Genomic DNA, 20,757 nt, shown 5'->3' with positions numbered 1-20,757 from the left:
AAATCTGCACCACTGGCAGCCAAGGGAGGAAGTGCATTTCCAGCATTCCCACCAACTCGAGAGAAGCAAACCTGGGAACTGGAGCTGGAACGAGGCGAGCGTCTGGAAAACACTGGAACAAAAATGGGTCATGAAGGAGTCTGGACCTCTGGAAGAGATTCCCATTCCCATTCATAATCCTATTTTTTTTTACCCTCTCTCCCTCTTGTATGTAGTTTCCCCCCACCCCTTCCCCGGCAACCCTCATTCCTGCCCTTTGTCGTCTCTGCATTTCTGGGGCACTTAGGGAAGGAGGCAGCAGGTCTTGCTTGCCACGCGCTACAACTCTGCACGGGGGGGGGGGGGTGAAAAGCTTGGCGAGGAGGCGATCATAACTCATAGCTCAGATGCCGCGGAATTTTGAGCCAATTGAAGACGAGGAGAGAGAGTGAGGAAGGCTGATGAGGACCCATAGAGACAGTCTAGGAGAGAGAGAGAGAGAGAGAGAGAGAGAGAGAGAGAGAGAGAGAGAGAGAGAGAGAGAGAGAGAGAGAGAGAGAGAGAGAGAGAGAGACGAACACACAGACCTGCTCCGTTATTGACTTTTGGAAGAGGTCGAAGAACTAAGAGTCCAAATAGGAAAAAGGGAAGAGTGGGAGGAGGAAGAAATGGAGGAGGAGAAGGAGGAGGAGGAGGAAGAGGAGAGTTCTCTGAGCGTGTAAGTTTGGAGTCGCCAGCCTCAGCAGAACTGTTCTCTCCCATTTTCTTTGTTTGTGTCTTTTTTTGGTATTACTTTTCGTCCTTCGTTACGTTAGAATGGCTGGCCTGCTTTCGTGTGTGTGTGTGTGTGTGTGTGTGTGTGTGTGTGTGTGTGTGTGTGTGTGTGTGTGTGTGTGTGTGTGTGTGTGTGTGTGTGTGTGTGTGTGTGTGTCAACGTCGCATTTTGGACTCGTTATTTATGTACCGTTGCTCCCTGTGTCATGCCCTTACACTTTTTTTTTATCTCACCCTGCAATATATTTTAGTATTAAAAATAAATATATATTCCCCGCACCGTTGTCAGGTATTTCATGAGTCGGGGCTTTGAATATACTGCCAGCTCTGGAGGACGGGAGAGAGAGAGAGAGAGAGAGAGAGAGAGAGAGAGAGAGGGAACGCCGGGGTGGGACTGACGGAGGGCTGATCGCTGCCACGGGAGAGGGTGGAAGGGGAGGAAGGGACGGGGAAGTATAAGTAATGATGCAATTAGGTGTGCAGCGCCTCTGTGCGTGGCCTGTTTTTTCTGCGTGTCCGCGTGGCCGTCTGTCTGCCGGCGGTGGTATCCTATTCTGTCCTATAAACTGCGGACCCGACGCGCATGTGTATAAATAGCCGGAAATGGAAGATAAAAAATATAGGTGAAAAATGATCGTGGTGGTATTGGCGCGTTGTGATGAGGTGTGGACGGTGCCCTGCGCGGCGAGCCATCAGAGCCAGGCACACTAGCGCAGGCAGGACGCGAAATGTGTGTGTGCCAAAGCCGCGGTGACGTTGCATATTTCGCCGCCATAAAAGCCGATGGAAATTAAAAACGACAGTAAATTTATCAGTCTAGTGTTCCTGCCTTCCCTTCCCTTCCCTTCCCTCCCTATCTGCAGTGCCCCTCCTCCTCCCCTCTCTCCCTCTTCTGTCCATACCTGGATCCACACGCATATTTCACGTGAATGTAAGGGAGATTCAATCCATTCTATCCATCACCAAGAAAATTACTGATATTTACCTGCCTTTACACCTTTAATATATTCACCGTTCTTTTCCAGCCTCGTTCCTTCTTCCTGTTTCAATGGCACATTCTTTTCTTTAACTTCACTCCTCTTTCTTCCTCTTTCTAAAAGATTCTGAGACGTAGGAGGCATCACCAAGAAAATCATTAATATTTAAGTTTACGCCTTAAATGTATTCATCGATGCTTTTTCTTGCCATTCATTCTTAGTATTTCAATGTCCAGCAATTCTTCTTACTGATTTCACTTCTACTTTTACTCCTACAAGATTCTAATACGGAAGAGGCTGTCACCCAAGGAAATTACTGGTATTTACCTACTTTTACACCTTTGATTTATTCACCTATTATTTTTACCCTCAATTCTCCTTCTTTCAATGTCCAGCACTTCTTTCATCCCTCCTCCTCCTCCTCCTCCTCCTCCTCCTTCTATAAAATTCTAAAATTCTGATTACAAGATTTTCCCCTGTTATTCCTCCTTCCGGTTTCAATATCCAGCACTTCTTTTTATCTCCTCCTCCTCTTCCCCCTCCTCCTCCCACAAGACTCTGAGACGGAGGAGGCGTGGCCGGTGGTGGATCTGAAGGGTAGCGGGTACCTGGCATTGCCGCGTCTGGACAGCGAGGTGACTGCGATCCGCCTGGAGGTGTGGGGTGCTGGCGCGCGCCCCCCACGGCATGCTCCTCTACGCCGCCCAGGGCCCCGCGCGCCGAGGGGACTTCCTCAGCCTTAACCTGGCTGGGGGCTTCCTTCAGTTTCGCCTCCACGCAGGCTCCAGTATGGTGAACCTCACGTGAGTGTGTGTGTGTGTGTGTGTGTGTGTGTGTTTCTGTCTTTCTCTGTCTTCTATTTGTCTTCCCGATCTGTCTTTCTGTCTGTCAGTGTGTCTATTTGTCTGTACCGTCTGCTTGTGTGTCTTTGTTTGTCTGTCTGTCTATCTGTCCGTCTGAGTGCTTGTGTGTGTGTGTGTGTATGTGTGTGTGTGTGTGTGTGTGTGTGTGTGTGTGTGTGTGTGTGTGTGTGTGTGTGATGTGTGTGTGGTCCATGCAGGAACCTAATTTACGAGCGTTTAATGAGGCGTCGCTCCCCGGAGAACTGAGATGAGGCTCGCTTCCTGCACACACACACACACACACACACACACACACACACACACACACACACACACACACACACACACACACACAGTTGGTGTTTATTTAGCGAAGGAGTGGGAGGAAATTTCTTCAGTCATTTTCCCACATTCGCTGACGATTTCGTGAGGGCAAAGGCAGGAGGAGGAAGAGGAGGAGGAGGTGGAGGAGGAGGAGGAGGTGGAGGATAAGATGGATAAGGAGGGAGAAAGGAGAGAAGGAAGGGAAGGAAGAGGAGTTATATCATACGTAAACACCGACTAATTGCCTCATTCAAACAGGTGAGGACAGGTAAACTTTCACTTCTCCAACGAAATTCATATGTAGATCGAATATTTCTCTCTCTCTCTCTCTCTCTCTCTCTCTCTCTCTCTCTCTCTCTCTCTCTCTCTCTCTCTCTCTCGTGGAGGGTAGTCAACTTTCTATATAGCGAGGCGGTCATCAAGGGAACCACTTGCGTTGTTTCCCTCTCTCGTTTTGCGCTCCGTTTTGAGAAATGGTCTTTGCTCCCTCCTCCTCCTCCTCCTCCTCCTCCCGTGCTCTCAATCCCATTTCCTACCTCCATCCTCTGCTTATTGTTGTATATTCTTACCCAGAAAATGGCACAGGCAGAAATACACGTCTCTCTCTCTCTCTCTCTCCTCTCTTCTCTCCCTCTCTTCTCTCTCTCTCTCTCTCTCTCTCCTCTCTCTCTCTCTCTCCTCTCTCTCTTCTCTCTCTCTCTCTCAGCAAAGTCAAGTTACAGCAGCATCGTGCGTTGTGCTAATATTTCAAGCGACACATTGTTAAGCCGCGCAGGAGGTTTGCCTCGCGTCTAATATCGTGGTTCATTTCCTGGCTGGCGACCGGGGAAGAGGATTTGTTGCTCCGTTTAATCATGTCGTGGTCGAGAACGAGAGGGAAGCACACTGGAAGCTTCATGATTCGTGATTGTGTGCGTGTGTGTGTGTGTGGATGGGTGGGTGTGTAGGTGTACGGGTCGGTGTTTGTGTCCTGTGTGCATGCGATTTATGCCATCCTGCAGAGAATAAAACGTGATTTCGGTTGGGCGGAGTGCCTGCCACGCGCGCGAGATGTGTTGGCATTAGAGAAACAGTAATTAACAACAAACACCACCATGGGCTTGCTCACTCCTGCAGCTTGAGTTAAGAGCAGCAGCAGCAGCAGCAGGAGGAGTAAGAGGAGGAGGAGGAGGAATCTCTCGAGGTGCTACAGAGAGACGAAGATGATGCCCACGCGTCGGAAAGTTCCTTCTTAGACATGAATTGCCACACGGAGAAGCTTCCCCCAATGGTGATGCTGCCAAGTGTTAGAAGGTTCCTGGAAGGCTTGAGGTATATGGGGTGTCAGGGTGTTGCTCCGGGTGTTCGTCTCTCTCTCTCTCTCTCTCTCTCTCTCTCTCTCTCTCTCTCTCTCTCTCTCTCTCTCTCTCTCTCTCTCTCTCTCTCTCTCTCTCTCTCTCTCTCTCTCTCTCTCTCTCTCTCATGGTGACTGCCTGGTGCCGGGAGTCGCTCAGAGCAGCACATTATTGCTTAATTTTACGTAAACTTTAAGGGAATTTCGTTATTGCGTTGCATGGGGAAAGACGAGGCTTGGTTTATGTCTTAGCCTAGGGTTATATTATACCCTCTGCACGTGGAACCTATACATAGAATTATAATTTGCATAATATAATAATCTACTAGACACTATATATGATTTTTTTTTTTTTAAAACGGTTCGCACTCCTTACAGTCGTCTCCCTGTACGATTTACGAAGTGTAATGCATAAAATTTGCACAAAAGTAATATTCATGCAGTCAGAATAGTCATACTAAGGCAAGAAGAACAGTCTCGGATAGGAAAAAAAAAAAAAAAAAAGCAAAAGCAACATGCGGCAGTTTCCCCCCCCTTCTCTCTCTCTCTCTCTCTCTCTCTCTCTCTCTCTCTCTCTCTCTCTCTCTCTCATCTCTCTCTCTCTCTCTCTCTCTCTCTCTCTCTCTCTCTCTCTCTCTCTCTCTCTCTCTCCTCTTTTTTCTCTCTCTCTTTTCCTAACAGTATCTTTATCGTTATGAGTACAATTTACGAGCTTGCCGAAGTGATAAGGCGGCGAGGCAAGCGTGACGGCGGCAACCTGCGGGGCATCAAAGGGAACACGCTCATTTTGCTCGTGGGCGTAAGTCACACCTAAGCTTATGTTCCTCGTCTAATGCGTGTGCGTGTGCGTGTGTGTGTGTGGCGGCGGCGTGACCCGGTATTACCTGAACTAAGCAATTTCGCCCCTTGCAGTGTGTTAGGATTTGCAGGTGAGCTGTGTGTCTGTGAGAGAGAGAGAGAAAGAGAGAGGTGGTGATTTGGTTCCTCTGCGGTGTTATCAATTAGTAAGACATTGTTACTCTATATAATAATGAATGTCTATTACCCATGTTTACGAACCCGTGGTGGAAACGAGGAGAGGTGGACGTGAAGGAAACAGTTGATTGATGAAGGAGGGAAAGAATAAATCCTAGGACGTGGGAAGGAAAAGTAATAATATTGGAGCGAAGGAGAGGAAAGGTGAAAAGGATCAAAGTGTGGAAGGAAATGAGAGATCAGAAGATGGAAATGAGTAATGGTTAGATGAGATAAGAGATAAAGGAGAAGGAGGAGCAGGAGGAAGAGGAAATGATTAGATGAGCAGGAGAGAAAAAATGCAAAACAGATAAAACTTAAATTATACGTTAGAGAAAAAAATGGAAAAGATTTTAGATCGATAGATAAGGAAGGGTAAAGGGAAGGAAATTATATAATGAAAAGGGGGAGAGAGGAAAGAAAGGAAAACGGAAACAGAACTGAAGGTGAGAATCATATATAACCATACCTGAAAATATTATATTCGTCATTTTTTTTTCCAGTTCCTTTTATTTCACTTTATATGTTTTTCCCAACGTGTTATTGATTTTTTTCATCATTTTTTCCTCCTTTCCGATAGTTATTTCCCCCTTCCTAATATAATACTATTTTACTTTTTTTGCTTTTCTTTTTCGTTTATATTTCTTCATATGTTATCCTTCTTTTCCTTCTTGTTCACCCCTATTCATCCATTTCACTTGTCTTCCATATGTTTCTCCTTTTCTTCACCATTTCATATCTTAATCTCTCACTTTTTCCTGTTTTCAGTCATAAGCTTACTAGTTTTCACAGCCGTTCCTTTTTTTCCTCATCATTTCACCTGTATCCTATACCTGTTTTTACTGTTTCTCACAACTTTCTTTATTTTCTCTTCTTATTCCTGGTTCCTCTCAGTATTTTCCTTCTTAAACACTACAACGCCCTTATTCTGTCTTCCTGCCAACTTCCAGTCTCATAGATTTATTTATTTATTTTTTATTATTATTATTTTATTTATTTATTTTTTTTTTTTACAGTTCCGTCACCTTCTTTCGCCAGTTTGTCTTTTTTTCATATTCGTTACTCCTTTTCATAACTATTACTTCCTTTTTTTTTCCAATCTACTGACTGTGTTCCGTTATTGTCATTATCTTTTACCTGCTTTTAATACTTATCCCCCCCCCCAAACCTTCCCTCCGGTTCATCTCGTATCAAAATTTTATTTTTTTTCCCCTTTTTTTTCCTATTTTCACAATTGTTACTTCTTTCCTTCGCCATTTTACGGACTCCCCTCCCCTTCTTGTCATTATACTTTACCTTTATTTTATATTTCTCCCTCCTTTCCTTCTATCCCCTCCCCTTCCCTTGGCTTGCTTCCCTTCCCTTCCCTTTCCTTCCTTCCCTTCCCTTCCCTTCTCTTCCTTCCCCTCCTACCCCCTCACCTTCGCCATCTCACTTAATATCGCGCAAGTAAACTCTCTATTCTCACGGCACTCTCAACTTTCTCACCACGATAAAAGGAAGGCAAAACAAGGCCTCGGAATGGGCCGCGACAACACGAGGGAGCGCAAAAACATGAACCAAGAAGCTCAAGGAGACGTGGAATTAAACACTCGGCGTGATGAAGAGAAACTCGATGAGAAAGTAAGTCAACATTCCTTCCGGGTAACGTGTTCACTGATGTCTCGTCACCGCCACGCAAAGGACGAGGGGGAGGTGGAGGAGAGGGAATAGGAGGAGGAGGAGGAAGAAGAAGGGGGAAGAGGAGGAAATAAAGGAAGTGCAAACGTGAGGGACCGAAGGAATGAGAGTGAGAAACATTGCAAGAGCGAGGGGCATAGAGAGAGAGAGAGAGAGAGAGAGAGAGAGAGAGAGAGAGAGAGAGAGAGAGAGAGAGAGAGAGAGAGAGAGAGAGAGAGAATCATGCACAATGGACAAGGTTATTGCATGAAGACGACTGCCAATTGTGTGTGTGTGTGTGTGTGTGTGTGTGTGTGTGTGTGTTGAGGAGGAGGAAGTCAGACTAGATAACTTGTGTTTGTTTTTCTTTCTTGCGTTTCTTTTTGTGTGTGCGTGAATGAGAAGACTTGCATGTCTGTCTGTGTGTTTGTCTGTTTATGGTGTCTGCTGGAGTGGCATCAGAACCGTGTGTGTGTGTGTGTGTGTGTGTGTGTGTGTGTGTGTGTGTGTGTGTGTGTGTGTGTGTGTCTTCAGTCATCACACTCTGTCGCTTGTTATGGTGAAGTTTCGCGGCGCCTCGTAATTTCCTCCCTTTTTTTCCACCAATATTTTTTCCCTCGTAGTTTAGTTCTTTTTTTTTCCCCTTTTTCTTCAAGAGTTATGTCAGTGTATCATCTTCACCTTATTAATTTTCCTTCATAATCCCCATGACCAAGTTCTCTCTCTCTCTCTCTCTCTCTCTCTCTCTCTCTCTCTCTCTCTCTCTCTCTCTCTCTCTCTCTCTCTCTCTCTCTCTCTCTCTCTCTGCTTCCTTAACCAGACCTTCATTCTTGACATTTTTTATCTTAAGTTTATTGTTCGCGTTTCTTATCTGCATTCTAATTTTTCCTCTAATTCCTGAGTTTTCTTTTTCTTGCTCGCTTATTTATCGTTGCTTTATTCTCGTTTCGGATTTTGTTCTTTATTTAGCTTTCCTCCGACGTTTAAATTTCCTTGTACGTGCGTTTCTCATCTTTTTTGTTATCCTACGTCTTGGTTTTCCTTTATCATTTAGTTTTTCTTTTTCTTTTTCTTTTTTTTTTTGACATTTTATTCTTTCACTATTTATGATACGTTGGTTATCTTTTTTTTTTCTTTACCCTTCGTCCAGGTTTCGTTGGTTCTTGAATACAAACTCTTGCATTTTTTTTTCTCTCTCTCGTTTCATCCCTTTACTCTCAATTAGATTTTTTTCCTTAAACCTTCATTATAACTCTTTTTCCTGTTATTATCTTGATATGTCGTGCACTGTAGGAAAATGTTTGCATGGGCATTGTAATTTTCTAGTATTCTAAGCTGCATAACATTATAAGTATTCATGAGAGAAGATCGTCTAGGCAGTAAAAGGGAAAGGCACTGTAAATGTTTGCATGCACACGGAAGAAAAAGAGAATATACGGTTAATTTTCCCTTTTTACAAGCTGCAGAACACTGGTAAGAGACTGCGGTACGAAAATGCCTAAAAATTTGTCGGTGTTTATGAGAGAAAATTATCTAACTAGTGAAAAGGATAAGCACTCGAGCCTCCTTTCATCGTGGCACTCAATGCGCTCAATATTCTTCCCGATTTTCTTTTATTTTTTTTATTTTTTTCCAATCAGCAGAAGACTATAAGAGACTGCGGCACAAAACTTACCCAAAAAATTGTAGATGAGGGAAAAGCCTTCTAATAAAGAAAGAAATCAGCACTAGAACCTCCTTTTATGGTGACGGTCAATACCCTTCCCGATTTTTCTTTTAATTTTCTCTTTTCCTAAGCTTTAATTTTCTCTTTTCCTAAGCTGCGCAGCACTACGAGAGACTGCAGTACAGAAATATATAAAACTCTGAAGGTGTATATGGGAGAGAATCTTCGAACACTTAGAAGGATAAGGGAGCTTTAAGAGAAGATTAGACGGGTTTATGGATGGGGATGATAGGTGGAAATAGGTAGGTATATTTCGTACAGGGACTGCCACGTGTAAGCCTGGTCACTTCTTGCAGCTTCCCTTGTTTCTTATGTTCTTATGTTCTAAAAACCTTCCACGGTGACACCTTCCGATTTTCTCGCACTCTCCCAGCTCAAGATAGGAGGTTAATCACTATAATGGACTGCAATACAAAATACCTAAGAATATTACGTAATTGAGGGAAAAATAGTCTATTAGTGAAAGAGATAAACAGTAGAATGTCCTTTCACTGTGACCTCATTCCTCTCCCTCCCCAGCCTCGCCCTCACCGCTTCTCTCTCCCTCAGTACGGCGGCGGCGTTGCGGCTGGAAGCGTGGCACCGGGTCAAGGCCACGTGGGAGGGTGGGCGTGCCACTCTCCAGGTGAACGACGAGCCCCCTGTCACCGCCTCCACCCCAGGCCCTCCGCAAGTCCTCCACCTCAATACTCCTGTTTACCTGGGCGGGTTTAAGTGAGTTACACCTGTTGTACCTCTTGTTCTCTATCTTAATGGGCTCTCTCTCTCTCTCTCTCTCTCTCTCTCTCTCTCTCTCTCTCTCTCTCTCTCTCTCTCTCTCTCTCTCTCTCTCTCTCTCTCTCTCTCTCTCTCTCTCACGCTTTTTTATATTATTATTATTATTACTATTATTATTATTATTATTATTATTATTATTATTATTATTATTATTATTATTACTACTACTACTACTACTACTACTACTACTACTACTACTACTACCACTACCACTACCACCACCACCACCACCACTACTATCCACGGTGATAATATTAATGCCTTTGCAAGTAAGTGAAGCAGACGAGGCAGTAGTGATGACAGTCCTGGCAGTCTCTGAAGGGATAACGCCACGACAGGATCTGCATTAACAGTGGAGAAAAAAAATATACATGGACATGTTAGTATTCGCTGTTTTTTATTGTTTGTTTGTTTGTTTGTTTTTCTACCGGAAACAAGTGGCAAGTTCTTCACGGTGTGGGGGGGATATAGAGAATAAATATTAAAAAAAAAATGGAAATCTACATGTTGGGAAAAAGAATTGTGAAATATTGTGAATAAAAATAAAGAAAAAGCAAAAAAAAAATATATGCGATGTGTGTGTTCTCGATTTCGATGTTACTTTGCTGTCAAGTCTGGCCGAGATTTTTATTTTTTTTCATTTTATTTATTTATTTATTTTTTAATTGCAATGACGTTATGAGTAAAACAATCATTATTATATTTATTTGTTTATCATTCGGATTATCATCTTTAAAGGCAAACTAACATGATTAGAACAACTGTATCATCTTTATTATTTTACTGCTTGTACTTGGAAGACATTTTTCATGCGTAAGAGGAGCTCTGGCCAAGGACAACAAAACAGAATTGGAAAAAGGACCCTTAGATGATATTCACGTGGTGAGGAATGAAGTCACTTATGGAGTCTCAACATAAGGCTCTACTCGGTAAGGGACAGCAGCTGAGGAGTGAACAGAGGAGTGGCTAGAGCTTAACTAATTTGGCATACTCTCTATGATAACATTTTTCGCCTCACAGTCTGAAATGAAGCAACGAAACAAAGAGCGAAACAGGAGCGAATTGCAGTTATTCATACAATATTACCACATGACAGGTGTAACAGAAGAAGAAGCAGAAGACAGTGTAAGGTGGAGGTGTGTGATCCGCTGTGTAGTCATGAGATTGTTCTATTCCTTGGACTTACACCTTTAAGAAAACTGACTTGCCATCATTCCTCTATAGATGTGTTCTTAAACGTGCTAGCGTCTTACCTCGACCAAAAATAGTCACTCGCCAAGGCAAGAGGTAATGACATGAAAATATGTAAGTTAGTCCTTGGTACAAGTTGACAAGCAAAACACTGTTACGCGAAGCCTCTCCACCCATGTCAAGGAGTGGGGCAGGTGTTCGTCAGGTGTGTTGCAGCAATAAATTCCTTCTAGTCTTCCCACAGCGCCAGTTTAGCTCGTTAAAATTGGCTTACTAGATATTCATGATTAGTTTGAGAGGCTCTACAGCTCCACCACTCAAGTGAGCTCGTCAGTCGGGTAGTTTGAGAAAAGTTGTGGACAGTTCATTCACTTTACCTGATGAAACTCGCCCTTCGAGAGATTGTACAGGAGAGTAAAGACTTACCCTCATCTTGCAGCAACGCTCAATAAGATACAGATTTGGTATTGTTTTATTGTGTCTTATAATATTTGAAGGTAGACTATGTATCTCTGACCTCTGAAGGATTAATCATGTGTACTCTCTCTCTCTCTCTCTCTCTCTCTCTCTCTCTCTCTCTCTCTCTCTCTCTCTCTCTCTCTCTCTCTCTCTCTCTCTCTCTCTCTCTCTCCGGTATAAAAGCGCCTTCCCAGAATAATCTCCTCCTCATAGCAGTCAATTTCCCTATTCATCACCGGCTTTTTCCTTTCCTTTCCTCTCCCGCGAATGTGCTTCCCAGAACTATTAACTTCTTTACTCCTTTAGTTCCTCGCGTTTCGCTGTAAATCTGAATATCCAGCACAAATACTTAGCGGTTAATACTTCCTGGTGAGCGAAGACTAAGCATGAGTTAAAGCGAAATATTTGTGGGTACTATTTACCACCGCAATTTTTAAAAAGTTATTGAGATACTTGCGATTAAATTATATATAACTATTGAATGTTCTATAACCTTCACCGACTTTAGACCGGTAGAGCATATACAAAGTTCAGATTGTGCTTCAGTTAAAGCTATTGTAAGATGGAGCGTAAGGCTTCTATTGCTGAAGTTATGCTTGTTATCATATATGAATAAGCCTGAGTTATTTTAAGAAGCAATAACTTAATTACACTGAAAATAAATAAAATCTTCACTAAATATTAACTTAGCGCAACCCTTTTATTCTTGCTAATGACACTTATTATCTCAAATGAATAATATTAGCATATTTTATAAAGCAAAAATTAAACACACTAGGAAATACACAGAAATTTTACTGAATATTAACTTCGTTTAAACCATCGATTGATGCTAATGACACTATCTTAAATGAATAAGCCTTGGTTATTTTACTGAGCAAAAATTAAACTATACTGAAAATACACCAAGATTTAACTAAATATTAACTTAGTTTAACTTTTTTGACCTGCTAATTAAACTTTACATCTTATATGAGTAAAATCTGATCATTTTACCAAAAAATTACAGTGAAAATACACAAATTTTATTAAACACTCGATCACCTCTTTCTCTGGATGTTAGTTTTCAGCATCACAATCTACTTTCGCACAAGTCCATTTAACTCAGCTACGAAGGAGCCATAGCAGTCAAAAGCTTAAGGAGATGAGGGTGCAGGACCAGACGAGGACTCGAAATCACAAACCAGTGACCTGCTAAGCCTCACGCGGGCACCACTCGGCACCGCAATGCTCGGGCCAACGCAACCACCTGCTTCGGGGATCGGCGCTGTGTTCTCTTCTCCGGCCGGAACCTGATTTATGGGATCAAAGGCTGCCATCTACGGCGATTGAGATCAAAGCCTCTCGTGTACAGCTTTGAGGTTCAGACGACTTTACCGTGACTCAACAACAAAGACGATTGAATATTATTTGTATTCCTTGTTCTTGTCATTATGCTTCACTCATTTTCTTAATTTTTCTTCTTTTTCCTCCTTTTTTTCCTGCCAGTCCTTAGATTTCTCCTCCTTTTTTTCGTATCCTCCTCCTCATCATCATCATCATCCCAGTCTTTTCGTTTGCAAGCTGTAGGAAGTGATAGTTGTAGAGGGAATTCAGCTGTACTATTCTCCTCCTTCTCCTCCTCCTCCTCCTCCTCCTCCTCCTCCTCCTCCTCCTCCTCCTCCTCCTTCTCCAAGTGCCCATCTTTCTCCTTTTATTCCTGCAACCTTCAGGAAGTGCTAGTTGCAGAGAAGACTTGTATGCTATCTTATCTCCCTGCGAGGTAGTCATACAGAATCAGTTCCCAAATACGAGTAATCATGCAAGAATGTTAAAATATGTATTAATGATTTATTTGTAAGCGTATTAAGATCTCATGTAATACTCATCTTCCTCCTCCTCTTCTCCTCCTCCTCCTTCTTTTGTCTCTAATTCAAAATCTACAGTATTGTCACTCAGACAGTAGTGGGGGGGAGTGTTGCTATTTGTTTTTCCTTTGTATTCCTTTGTATTCCTCCACCTCCTCAGACTATGGTACCTTGTCAATCGTGAGTCTGGCATTCTGGTGGGGCTAGACGGCGCGCTGCAGAGACTCCTGGTGAACGACGTAGTGTACCCGAGACTGACGGAGGCGGCGACGGAGCAGCGGGACGTGGGGCTGTATGTGGGGCCGCCCTGCCACCCTAACCCGTGCTTCAGCGGCGGCCTCTGCGTCCCCTCCCTCGGCAATTTCTCCTGCCGCTGCCCCGTCATGTTCGCCGGGAAACTCTGCCAGAAAAGTAAGCTGATTGAGTGGGTGTGTGTGTGTGTGTGTGTGTGTGTGTGTGTGTGTGTGTGTGTGTGTTGGTGTTTTATTTATTTGTTATTTCTATTTATTTTTGTGGTTTCATTTGTTTTATTTGTTGGTGATGTTTGTGTTGTGGTGGTGGTGTGGTGGTAGAAGTTGTGGAGTTTGTTGTGGGAGAGGTAGTCGTGGTGTAGTGGTGGTTGTCTTTGTGGTGGTAGAAATAGGAGGAGGAGGGTGGTAGTAGTAGTTGTAGTAGTAGTAGTAGTAGTAGTAGTGGTGGTGGCGTTAATTGTTGTTGTTATAGCGTCACCATCACTACTCCACTACCGCCACCACCACCACCACCACCACCACCACCACCTAATACACACACGAAAATAAATAAACGAATAAAAATAAAAGTAAAATCAACACACAACTGAAAAGAAAAAAGAGAAAACAAAAATGAATAAAACACACACACACACACACACACACACACACACACACACACACACACACACACACACACACACCGCACCACGGGGACATAAAAATCGTGCAGCCTCATCCAATTTGCTCAACTAATGCACGACTGACTACTCGGGTTTTTAGGGCCAAGTTTTAATGATCATTTGTCGGAAAAACTGAAGCATAAAATGATGAGCCGCGTCGTGGGGGAAGAGGCGGCGGCAGATGTCAGTCAGCCAGTCAGTGGGAAGGCCCGTCATGCAAACTCGTATATGGACACCACTGCATGACTGTTGATGTTGATGGTGTTTCTGAGTGTTTCTCTCTCTCTCTCAATAGATAGATAGATAACCTTCACCTTGCCATCACCTCCACCTACCTCACGGCTGCCTCCCCTCGCCTCCTCAGGTCTGGTGGGCGTCAGTCTGGACCAACCCATCCACTTCGACGGCTCCACTTCCGTCCTCTACCCCGGCCAGCTGGCGCTCAAGTATGTCCCGAGTGGAATTAAGACTTTCTGTGGTTTTTGTATGATGTATGACGAAAAATTGTATGGAAAGCATAGTGAAGATTATTTAAGTTATTCATTAGCTGACTGATTAAATACCATACTGATTAACTTACGTGCTTATCTAATCTGTATTCATCTGCTTACCAATTCAGTAGGCGTGTGTTGACTAAGAGGAGGAAAGCAGATAGACAGACAGATAGATAGATAGATAGATAGATAGATAGATAGATAGATGGGCAGAGAGAGAGAGAGAGAGAGAGAGTGTGTGTGTGTGTGTGTGTGTGTGTGTGTGTGTGTGTGTGTGTGTGTGTGTGTGTGTGTGTGTGTGTGTGTGTGTGTGTGTAACAAGTAATTTACTGTATTTATGAATAAGTTTACATTTTCTGTTCTAGTTTGCACGTAAAATATTAGAATATCAAGAGGAGTTTAATATGTACTGGGTTTTTCTTATTTGTTAGTGTTGATTATACGAGTGCAATATTTATTGATAACTTCCCTGTATTAGCATAGTATTTAGGTTTCTTTTTCAAGGCCCATGGTGTTCTTTGAAATAACCTTGTAATAAATATCTATTCTTCTATTTCTTACTTTTTTTATTATTATTATTTTCGATCGCTTGTAAACATTACGTACAGGACAAGATTTCAAATTATTTCCTCACTCCCAATAATCTCTGCTAGTCAATTTCACGCCAATATGTTCTTCCCCTTTTACTTGCACATTAGTTTACCTCATTCCTTACTCCCTTTACTTATCTATTTCCCGCCTCTCCGTTTCTCCCCATTAGATTACCCGACTCCATACTCCTAATACTCTTTACTTCTCTATTTCTCAACTATCTGTCTCGTTTTGCATATTTACTCGATTCCTGACTCCTAATACCCTTTACTAGTCAATTTATGTGTTTCCATTTATCTCCACATTACTTAACCACATATCTATCCTCACACATTCCCAAGATAACCTCCGCATTTCTTATCGTGAGCCCCTGCCAGCAGCCTTGCCTCTAACGTCACGTCCACATCCAGGAGTTATCCCCGCCCTGCTCTCCCGCTCTCCTGCTCTCTTTCCTTATCTAGTTCCATTCCCGCCTTCCTCGCCCGTGCGTCGCCGCCACTCGTACAACTTCTCAGGCAGCACACGTAAACTTGGCGATCCGCACTTATGTCTTCGCATGCAGGTCTTCTCTTGTAATTACTCTCCTTGCACGGCCGGCTGCCCTTCTGTCTTGGCCATGTCCACACACACACACACACACACACACACACACACACACACACACACACACACACACACACACACACACACACACACACACAAGATAGCTAGGTCATTCTATCTTCAGCAGCCTTCTCTCTCTCTCTCTCTCTCTCTCTCTCTCTCTCTCTCTCTCTCTCTCTCTCTCTCTCTCTCTCTCTCTCTCTCTCTCTCTCTCTCTCTCTCTCTCTCTCTCTCTCTCTCTCTCTCTCACGTTCAGTTCAAACCAAAATATCTCATCCTGACCTTCCTCCCCTCCCTCTCTCTCTCTCTCTCTCTCTCTCTCTCTCTCTCTCTCTCTCTCTCTCTCTCTCTCTCTCTCTCTCTCTCTCTCTCTCTCTCTCTCTCTCTCTCTCTCTCTGTGCAGGTCCAACAAGAGCGGCCTGCACGTTCCCTGGAGCCACCCTGACTATGACTACCTGGAGTACGACGAGGTGGAGCAGCAGCTACTGGAGGAGGCGCACCAGAAAGTCGATGGCGTGCAGGAGAGGTCAGTGTCATTCCTTCGTGGGTTCCTCTCCGCTCCGCCACGTGTCTACCCAAAGATTTTTACTTTCACTTCTCCGTTTTTTGTTTCGATTTTTTTTTCTTTTTTTCTGCATTCCTTGGGTGGTGGATGTTTTTTTATTTATTTTTTTTTATTTATTTATTTTTTTTTTTTTAGTGTCCACCCAAAGATTCCTGCCTTCACTCCTTCCCCGTTTTCTATTCCCAGGTTTTTATTGTTGTTTGTTGTTGTTTCTTACTGCACGTAGAGAATATGATGTCTTTTTTTTTTCTTTCTTTTTTTTCTTCGTCTTTTTGTTTCATGTAAATTTTGTTTCGATTTTTTTTATATATGTGCTAAATTTTTGCTTTCACCTCTTCTCCATTTTGTATTTCCCAGTTTTCTCTCTCTCTCTCTCTCTCTCTCTCTCTCTCTCTCTCTCTCTCTCTCTCTCTCTCTCTCTCTCTCTCTCTCTCTCTCTCTCTCTCTCTGTTTCTTTTTTTTTTTTTTGCTAGTGATTGACGCTTAAAATATTCCTCCTCCTCCTCCTCCTTGTACTGTGAAAACCTTTCTCTTATTCGGAAAAAAAAACTGTGAACGCGCAAAAAAAAAATAACTGTGATATCTTGTTTTTTTGTTTTTTTTTTCTCTCTCGCTTTTCTTTTCATGATTTTTTTTACTAGTGATTATTTGAAATCTTTCTCCGCCTTGTAGAAACATCCGTATTATTCCAAGAAAGCGTTAAAGTCCAGAAAAAAATTAAATGAACACAAACGTAGATGAAAATAAAAGTGCAAACTGATAGCTATTATTGCCATTATTTTGTTTCCCGTTCAGCGGTAATTAGGTACCTTTTTTTTCCATATTTTTTTGGTCTTTTTTTCTTTCTCCCTTTCCTTCTCTTAACTCACAAATAAAATAAGCAAATGAGAGTTGGGAAAGTTGGAGAGAGAGAGGAAGTTTAGACATTGTGAAGGTCAGAAAAAAAAAAAAAAAAAAGAACGGACGGACAGACAAGGAGAAGGAAGGAAGGAAGGAAGGAAGGACGGGGAGCTCGTTCACCATGCGAGGTAATGATGTAAAGGTTTCTATGTAAGAGCCAGTTTTTTTTTTTTTTTTTTTTTTTTTACCCTCAAATTTTACAAGCGACAATTGATTTGCGGTTAATTGCGAGTCAGAGGGTCAGTTAGAGTCTTTCGTTTTTTCGTATTGGGACTAATTAACGAGAGTACTCAGTGATATTACATTTTGGAGTATCTTTTCTTTTTACTTTCATTTATTTATTTATTTATTTTATTATTTACATATCTACTTATGTCCTTGTTTTTCGAGGGAAACGGCAAATTAGCTAGTATTTTTCCTCTATTTGCACCACTGACCGGCCTCCCTGAAGCGTAAGAAAAGGATACACTCCATTTGGGACGAGAGTGGTTGCAGTGGACAGATATTACTTGCTTCGATCTTGTGTAAGGTATTTTTATCTTTTCCGCCTTTCTTTTCTAGCTATTTACTTTTTTTTTCTATCTTTTTCTATCGAGGAATGCCACGTGTAGGTCTCATCGCTTTATGTTCTTATGTATTTTTTCTACAAGATATACTGGAGCTAACAACAACGACAGCTTATTTTGGAAGATGCAGAGTCGCCATCTCTTACCTCTAATATTCCCCTTCCTCCTCCCTTCTCCTCCTCCTTCTCTTCCTCTCACTCAACATCACTGCAGCAACTCAAGGCATCTCATTTAAGAACGTGCAAAAAACACACCATTCCCGTCTTCAGCTGCTCAAGACACTAAAAATCATAGAGAAAATACCGAAAACAAGGTATCGAGTGCAAAATAAATACGTAAAAGTAATTTCATGCGTGTGTGTTTTTACGTGGGTTTACGAACGCAGATCCCACACACATTGCTGTCAGGGAAACACAACACGACAGTCGAGGCTTCATTAATTCACGAACACAGAGACAAGAGACAGTTCGGTGTTGCATTTACGTTACGCTTGAAAGAGAGAAAGAGAGAGAGAGAGAGAGAGAGAGAGAGAGAGAGAGAGAGAGAGAGAGAGAGAGAGAGAGAGAGAGAGTAAAATCAAAGAGAATCACTAATGCACTTTAAGTTAACGACAACTGGAAAATAAAAAGCAAAACGGAGATTCCCATTTAGAAAACCTGGAAAAAAAAATCACAAAACGAACATTAGAAAATAGAAAAGAAAGGAAACAAATATGAATGCAAAAAAAAAGAGAAAAGGAAAAGAAAAAGAAAGAGAAGAGGAAATTAAATCCAAGTTTTCCTCCTTTATTCCTTACAACTCCTCCTCATCTTTTAAACATTCTCTCCTACGCAGAGTTCACGGGCGGCCTCATGGGGTGCTGGAGGTGAGCTTCAGGGCGGAGGACGGCACAGGGCTACTGCTGTGGGCGGGGCGCGGGCGGAGCGGTCGTGGTAAGGCGTGGGAGTACCTGACGCTGGCTCTCGTGGACGGCTTCCCTCAGCTCGCCCTCAACCTTGGCCGCTCCAGGAAACCCTTCATCTTGACAGCCACGGTGAGAGAGAGAGAGAGAGAGAGAGAGAGAGAGAGGAGAGAGAGAGAGAGTGTGTTTGTGTGTGTTTGCTTCATCATTGTGTTTGAGGACCTCCTTTTCATTGCATCATATCATTTGCTTGTCCTGTGATCTTGCGGCAAATGAATTTATATATTTCTGTGTGTGGTGTGTGTGTGTATTTGGGGGTGGTGTCGGGATATGTGTTTACCTATCCGTCTGGCTGGCTGTCTGGCTACCTGGAAATGTTTGCTTATTCAGGTACAGACAGTGAGCAGAGAATCATTCATGGATGCAAATAAACCAAAGACACACGGCTTAACGTTTAATTAAGTTGACTGTATTTTAGCGATTTAAGTTTAATGTAATTTGCAGTTTTTCCGTGTCGCATGTATTCAATTATAATGCATAAAATTTGCTATAGAACAACTTAATTTAATTTGGCAAGTAACCCAAGGCACAGGTACATTTGCAGCGAGAATACCAGTCACCATGAATTACTTTGAGACGTATAGATTTAGCAGGAGAATGTATTAAACAGTTCTAAATGTTTTTTTTTTCTTTTTTTAATGCACGTAACGAATGTTTGATTGATAGCGAGTAAAATAGTGATCTACATTGTAATAAATGTACTAATTCTGTGTGTTTCTTCTCTTCTTTTGTTCTATTTTATTTTGTTCAATGCAATTTTATTATTTTATTTTATTTGGTTTCTTCATTTATTTGTTCTGTCTAATGTATTTATCCTCTCCTTTTGTTTTATTTCATTCCATTCTGTTCAATTCTGTTTTATTTCATTCCATTCTGTTCAATTCTGTTTTATATATTTTTTTCTTTCTTTCCCTCTTCATTTACTTGTTCTTTCTAATGTTCTATTTCTCCTCCCCTTTTGTTTGATTTCATTCCATTCTGTTCAATTATTTTTTATACTTTTCTCCCTTTCTTTCTTTCCTTCTTTCTTTCCTTCCTTTCATCCATTTATTTACTTATTTTTTTGTTTACTTATTTATTTATTTATTAACCTGTTACGTACTTTTCTTTGTTAAATCAATTATTATAATGTTTGGATTATTTGTTTGTTTGTTCGTTCGCTTGTTCGTTTGTTATTCGTGCACGTGTACAGGGCGCGGTGGACGACGGCTCGTGGCACGTAGTGAGGATAACGAGGCGGTGGCGGCGGGCGCTGCTTAAGGTGGACAACCACAGACCAGTGAGAGGCAAGGTACCCAGGGGCGCCTCCTCTCTGCACACGGACGGCAACCTGTGGCTAGGTGAGTTTGGGGGGGTGAGGGGGACAGGTGGAGGCATGTAGGTGGATGAATGGGTAATTATGGATTGGTAGATGTTAGGTGGGTGGAAGAGAGCATGTGGAGGCACTTAAGTAGATGAATGGGTACATAATGATTCGTAAATATTAAATAGGTTAAGATGTTGAGGTGAAGTTATTAAAAATCTCTCCTTCTTCCTCCTCCCTCCTCCTTCCTCCTCTTCCTCCTCCAGGTGGGCTGAGGTGGGTGCCGCCTCAACTCCCTCCTGGCTTCCACTGGGGCTTTCGTGGGTGTGTGGATCGCCTGCTTGTGGATGGGAGAGAAGTGCATCTAGTGCATCACGCAGCCTCGCCAAGACTTCAATTTTGCCAGTCTCTCAGCTAACATTCCTCCTCCTCCTCCTCCTCCTCCTCCTCCTCCTCCTCCTCCTCCTCTTCCTCCTACTTTTTCTCTTCTTTTTTACGTCTTTCTCTTCCTTTCTTTCCTACTCCTCCTTGCCTCTTTCTATCTGTTATCTCTCTCTCTCTCTCTCTCTCTCTCTCTCTCTCTCTCTCTCTCTCTCTCTCTCTCTCTCTCTCTCTCTCTCTCTCTCTCTCTCTCTCTCTCTCTCTCTCCTTAATGTTCTCTTTTTTCCGTCTTCACTATGTTTTTTTTTCTTCTCTCTCTTTCTCTTACCTCGTTTTCCTCCTCCTCTTCTTTTCCTTCTAATTTCTTCTTCCATTTCCTTTTTCACGAGCTACTCAACCTCCTCCTCCTCCTCCTCCTCCTCCTCCTCCTCCTCCTCCTTCTTCGACATATACTAAGAAAGTGGCTGAACACTCTCTCTCTCTCTCTCCTCTCTCTCTCTCTCTCTCTCTCTCTCTCTCTCTCTCTCTCTCTCTCTCTCTCTCTCTCTCTCTCTCTCTCTCTCTCTCTCTCTCTCTGT

At 42.7% G+C, this 20,757-nt stretch overlaps 2 protein-coding genes across 3 annotated transcripts in view; both read left to right on the top strand.

Moving 5' to 3' along the window:
- Positions 1-2,425, top strand: part of LOC135093228 (agrin-like) — a 42,952-nt gene extending 40,527 nt beyond the window's left edge. For both annotated transcript variants that reach the window (XM_063992217.1, XM_063992215.1), the window contains one exon: positions 2,286-2,425. The gene's annotated coding sequence lies outside the window, so the exon portion shown is untranslated. The remainder of the gene's footprint in view (positions 1-2,285) is intronic.
- LOC135093229 (agrin-like) lies at positions 2,291-20,441 on the top strand. The gene is made up of 8 exons (XM_063992218.1): positions 2,291-2,533; positions 9,178-9,342; positions 13,063-13,313; positions 14,180-14,261; positions 15,907-16,029; positions 18,369-18,567; positions 19,688-19,835; positions 20,065-20,441. Exons 1-8 carry the CDS (start codon positions 2,418-2,420, stop codon positions 20,214-20,216), a joined length of 1,236 nt encoding a protein of 411 aa, XP_063848288.1. The 5' UTR covers positions 2,291-2,417; the 3' UTR covers positions 20,217-20,441.
- Positions 20,442-20,757: the final 316 nt, after the last annotated feature.

This window comes from Scylla paramamosain, chromosome 42, assembly GCF_035594125.1.
Source record: "Scylla paramamosain isolate STU-SP2022 chromosome 42, ASM3559412v1, whole genome shotgun sequence".
NCBI classification, from domain to species: domain Eukaryota; kingdom Metazoa; phylum Arthropoda; class Malacostraca; order Decapoda; family Portunidae; genus Scylla; species Scylla paramamosain.
Note: the sequence above shows the minus strand (reverse complement) of the source record. Positions and strands in the feature narration are given on the sequence as shown.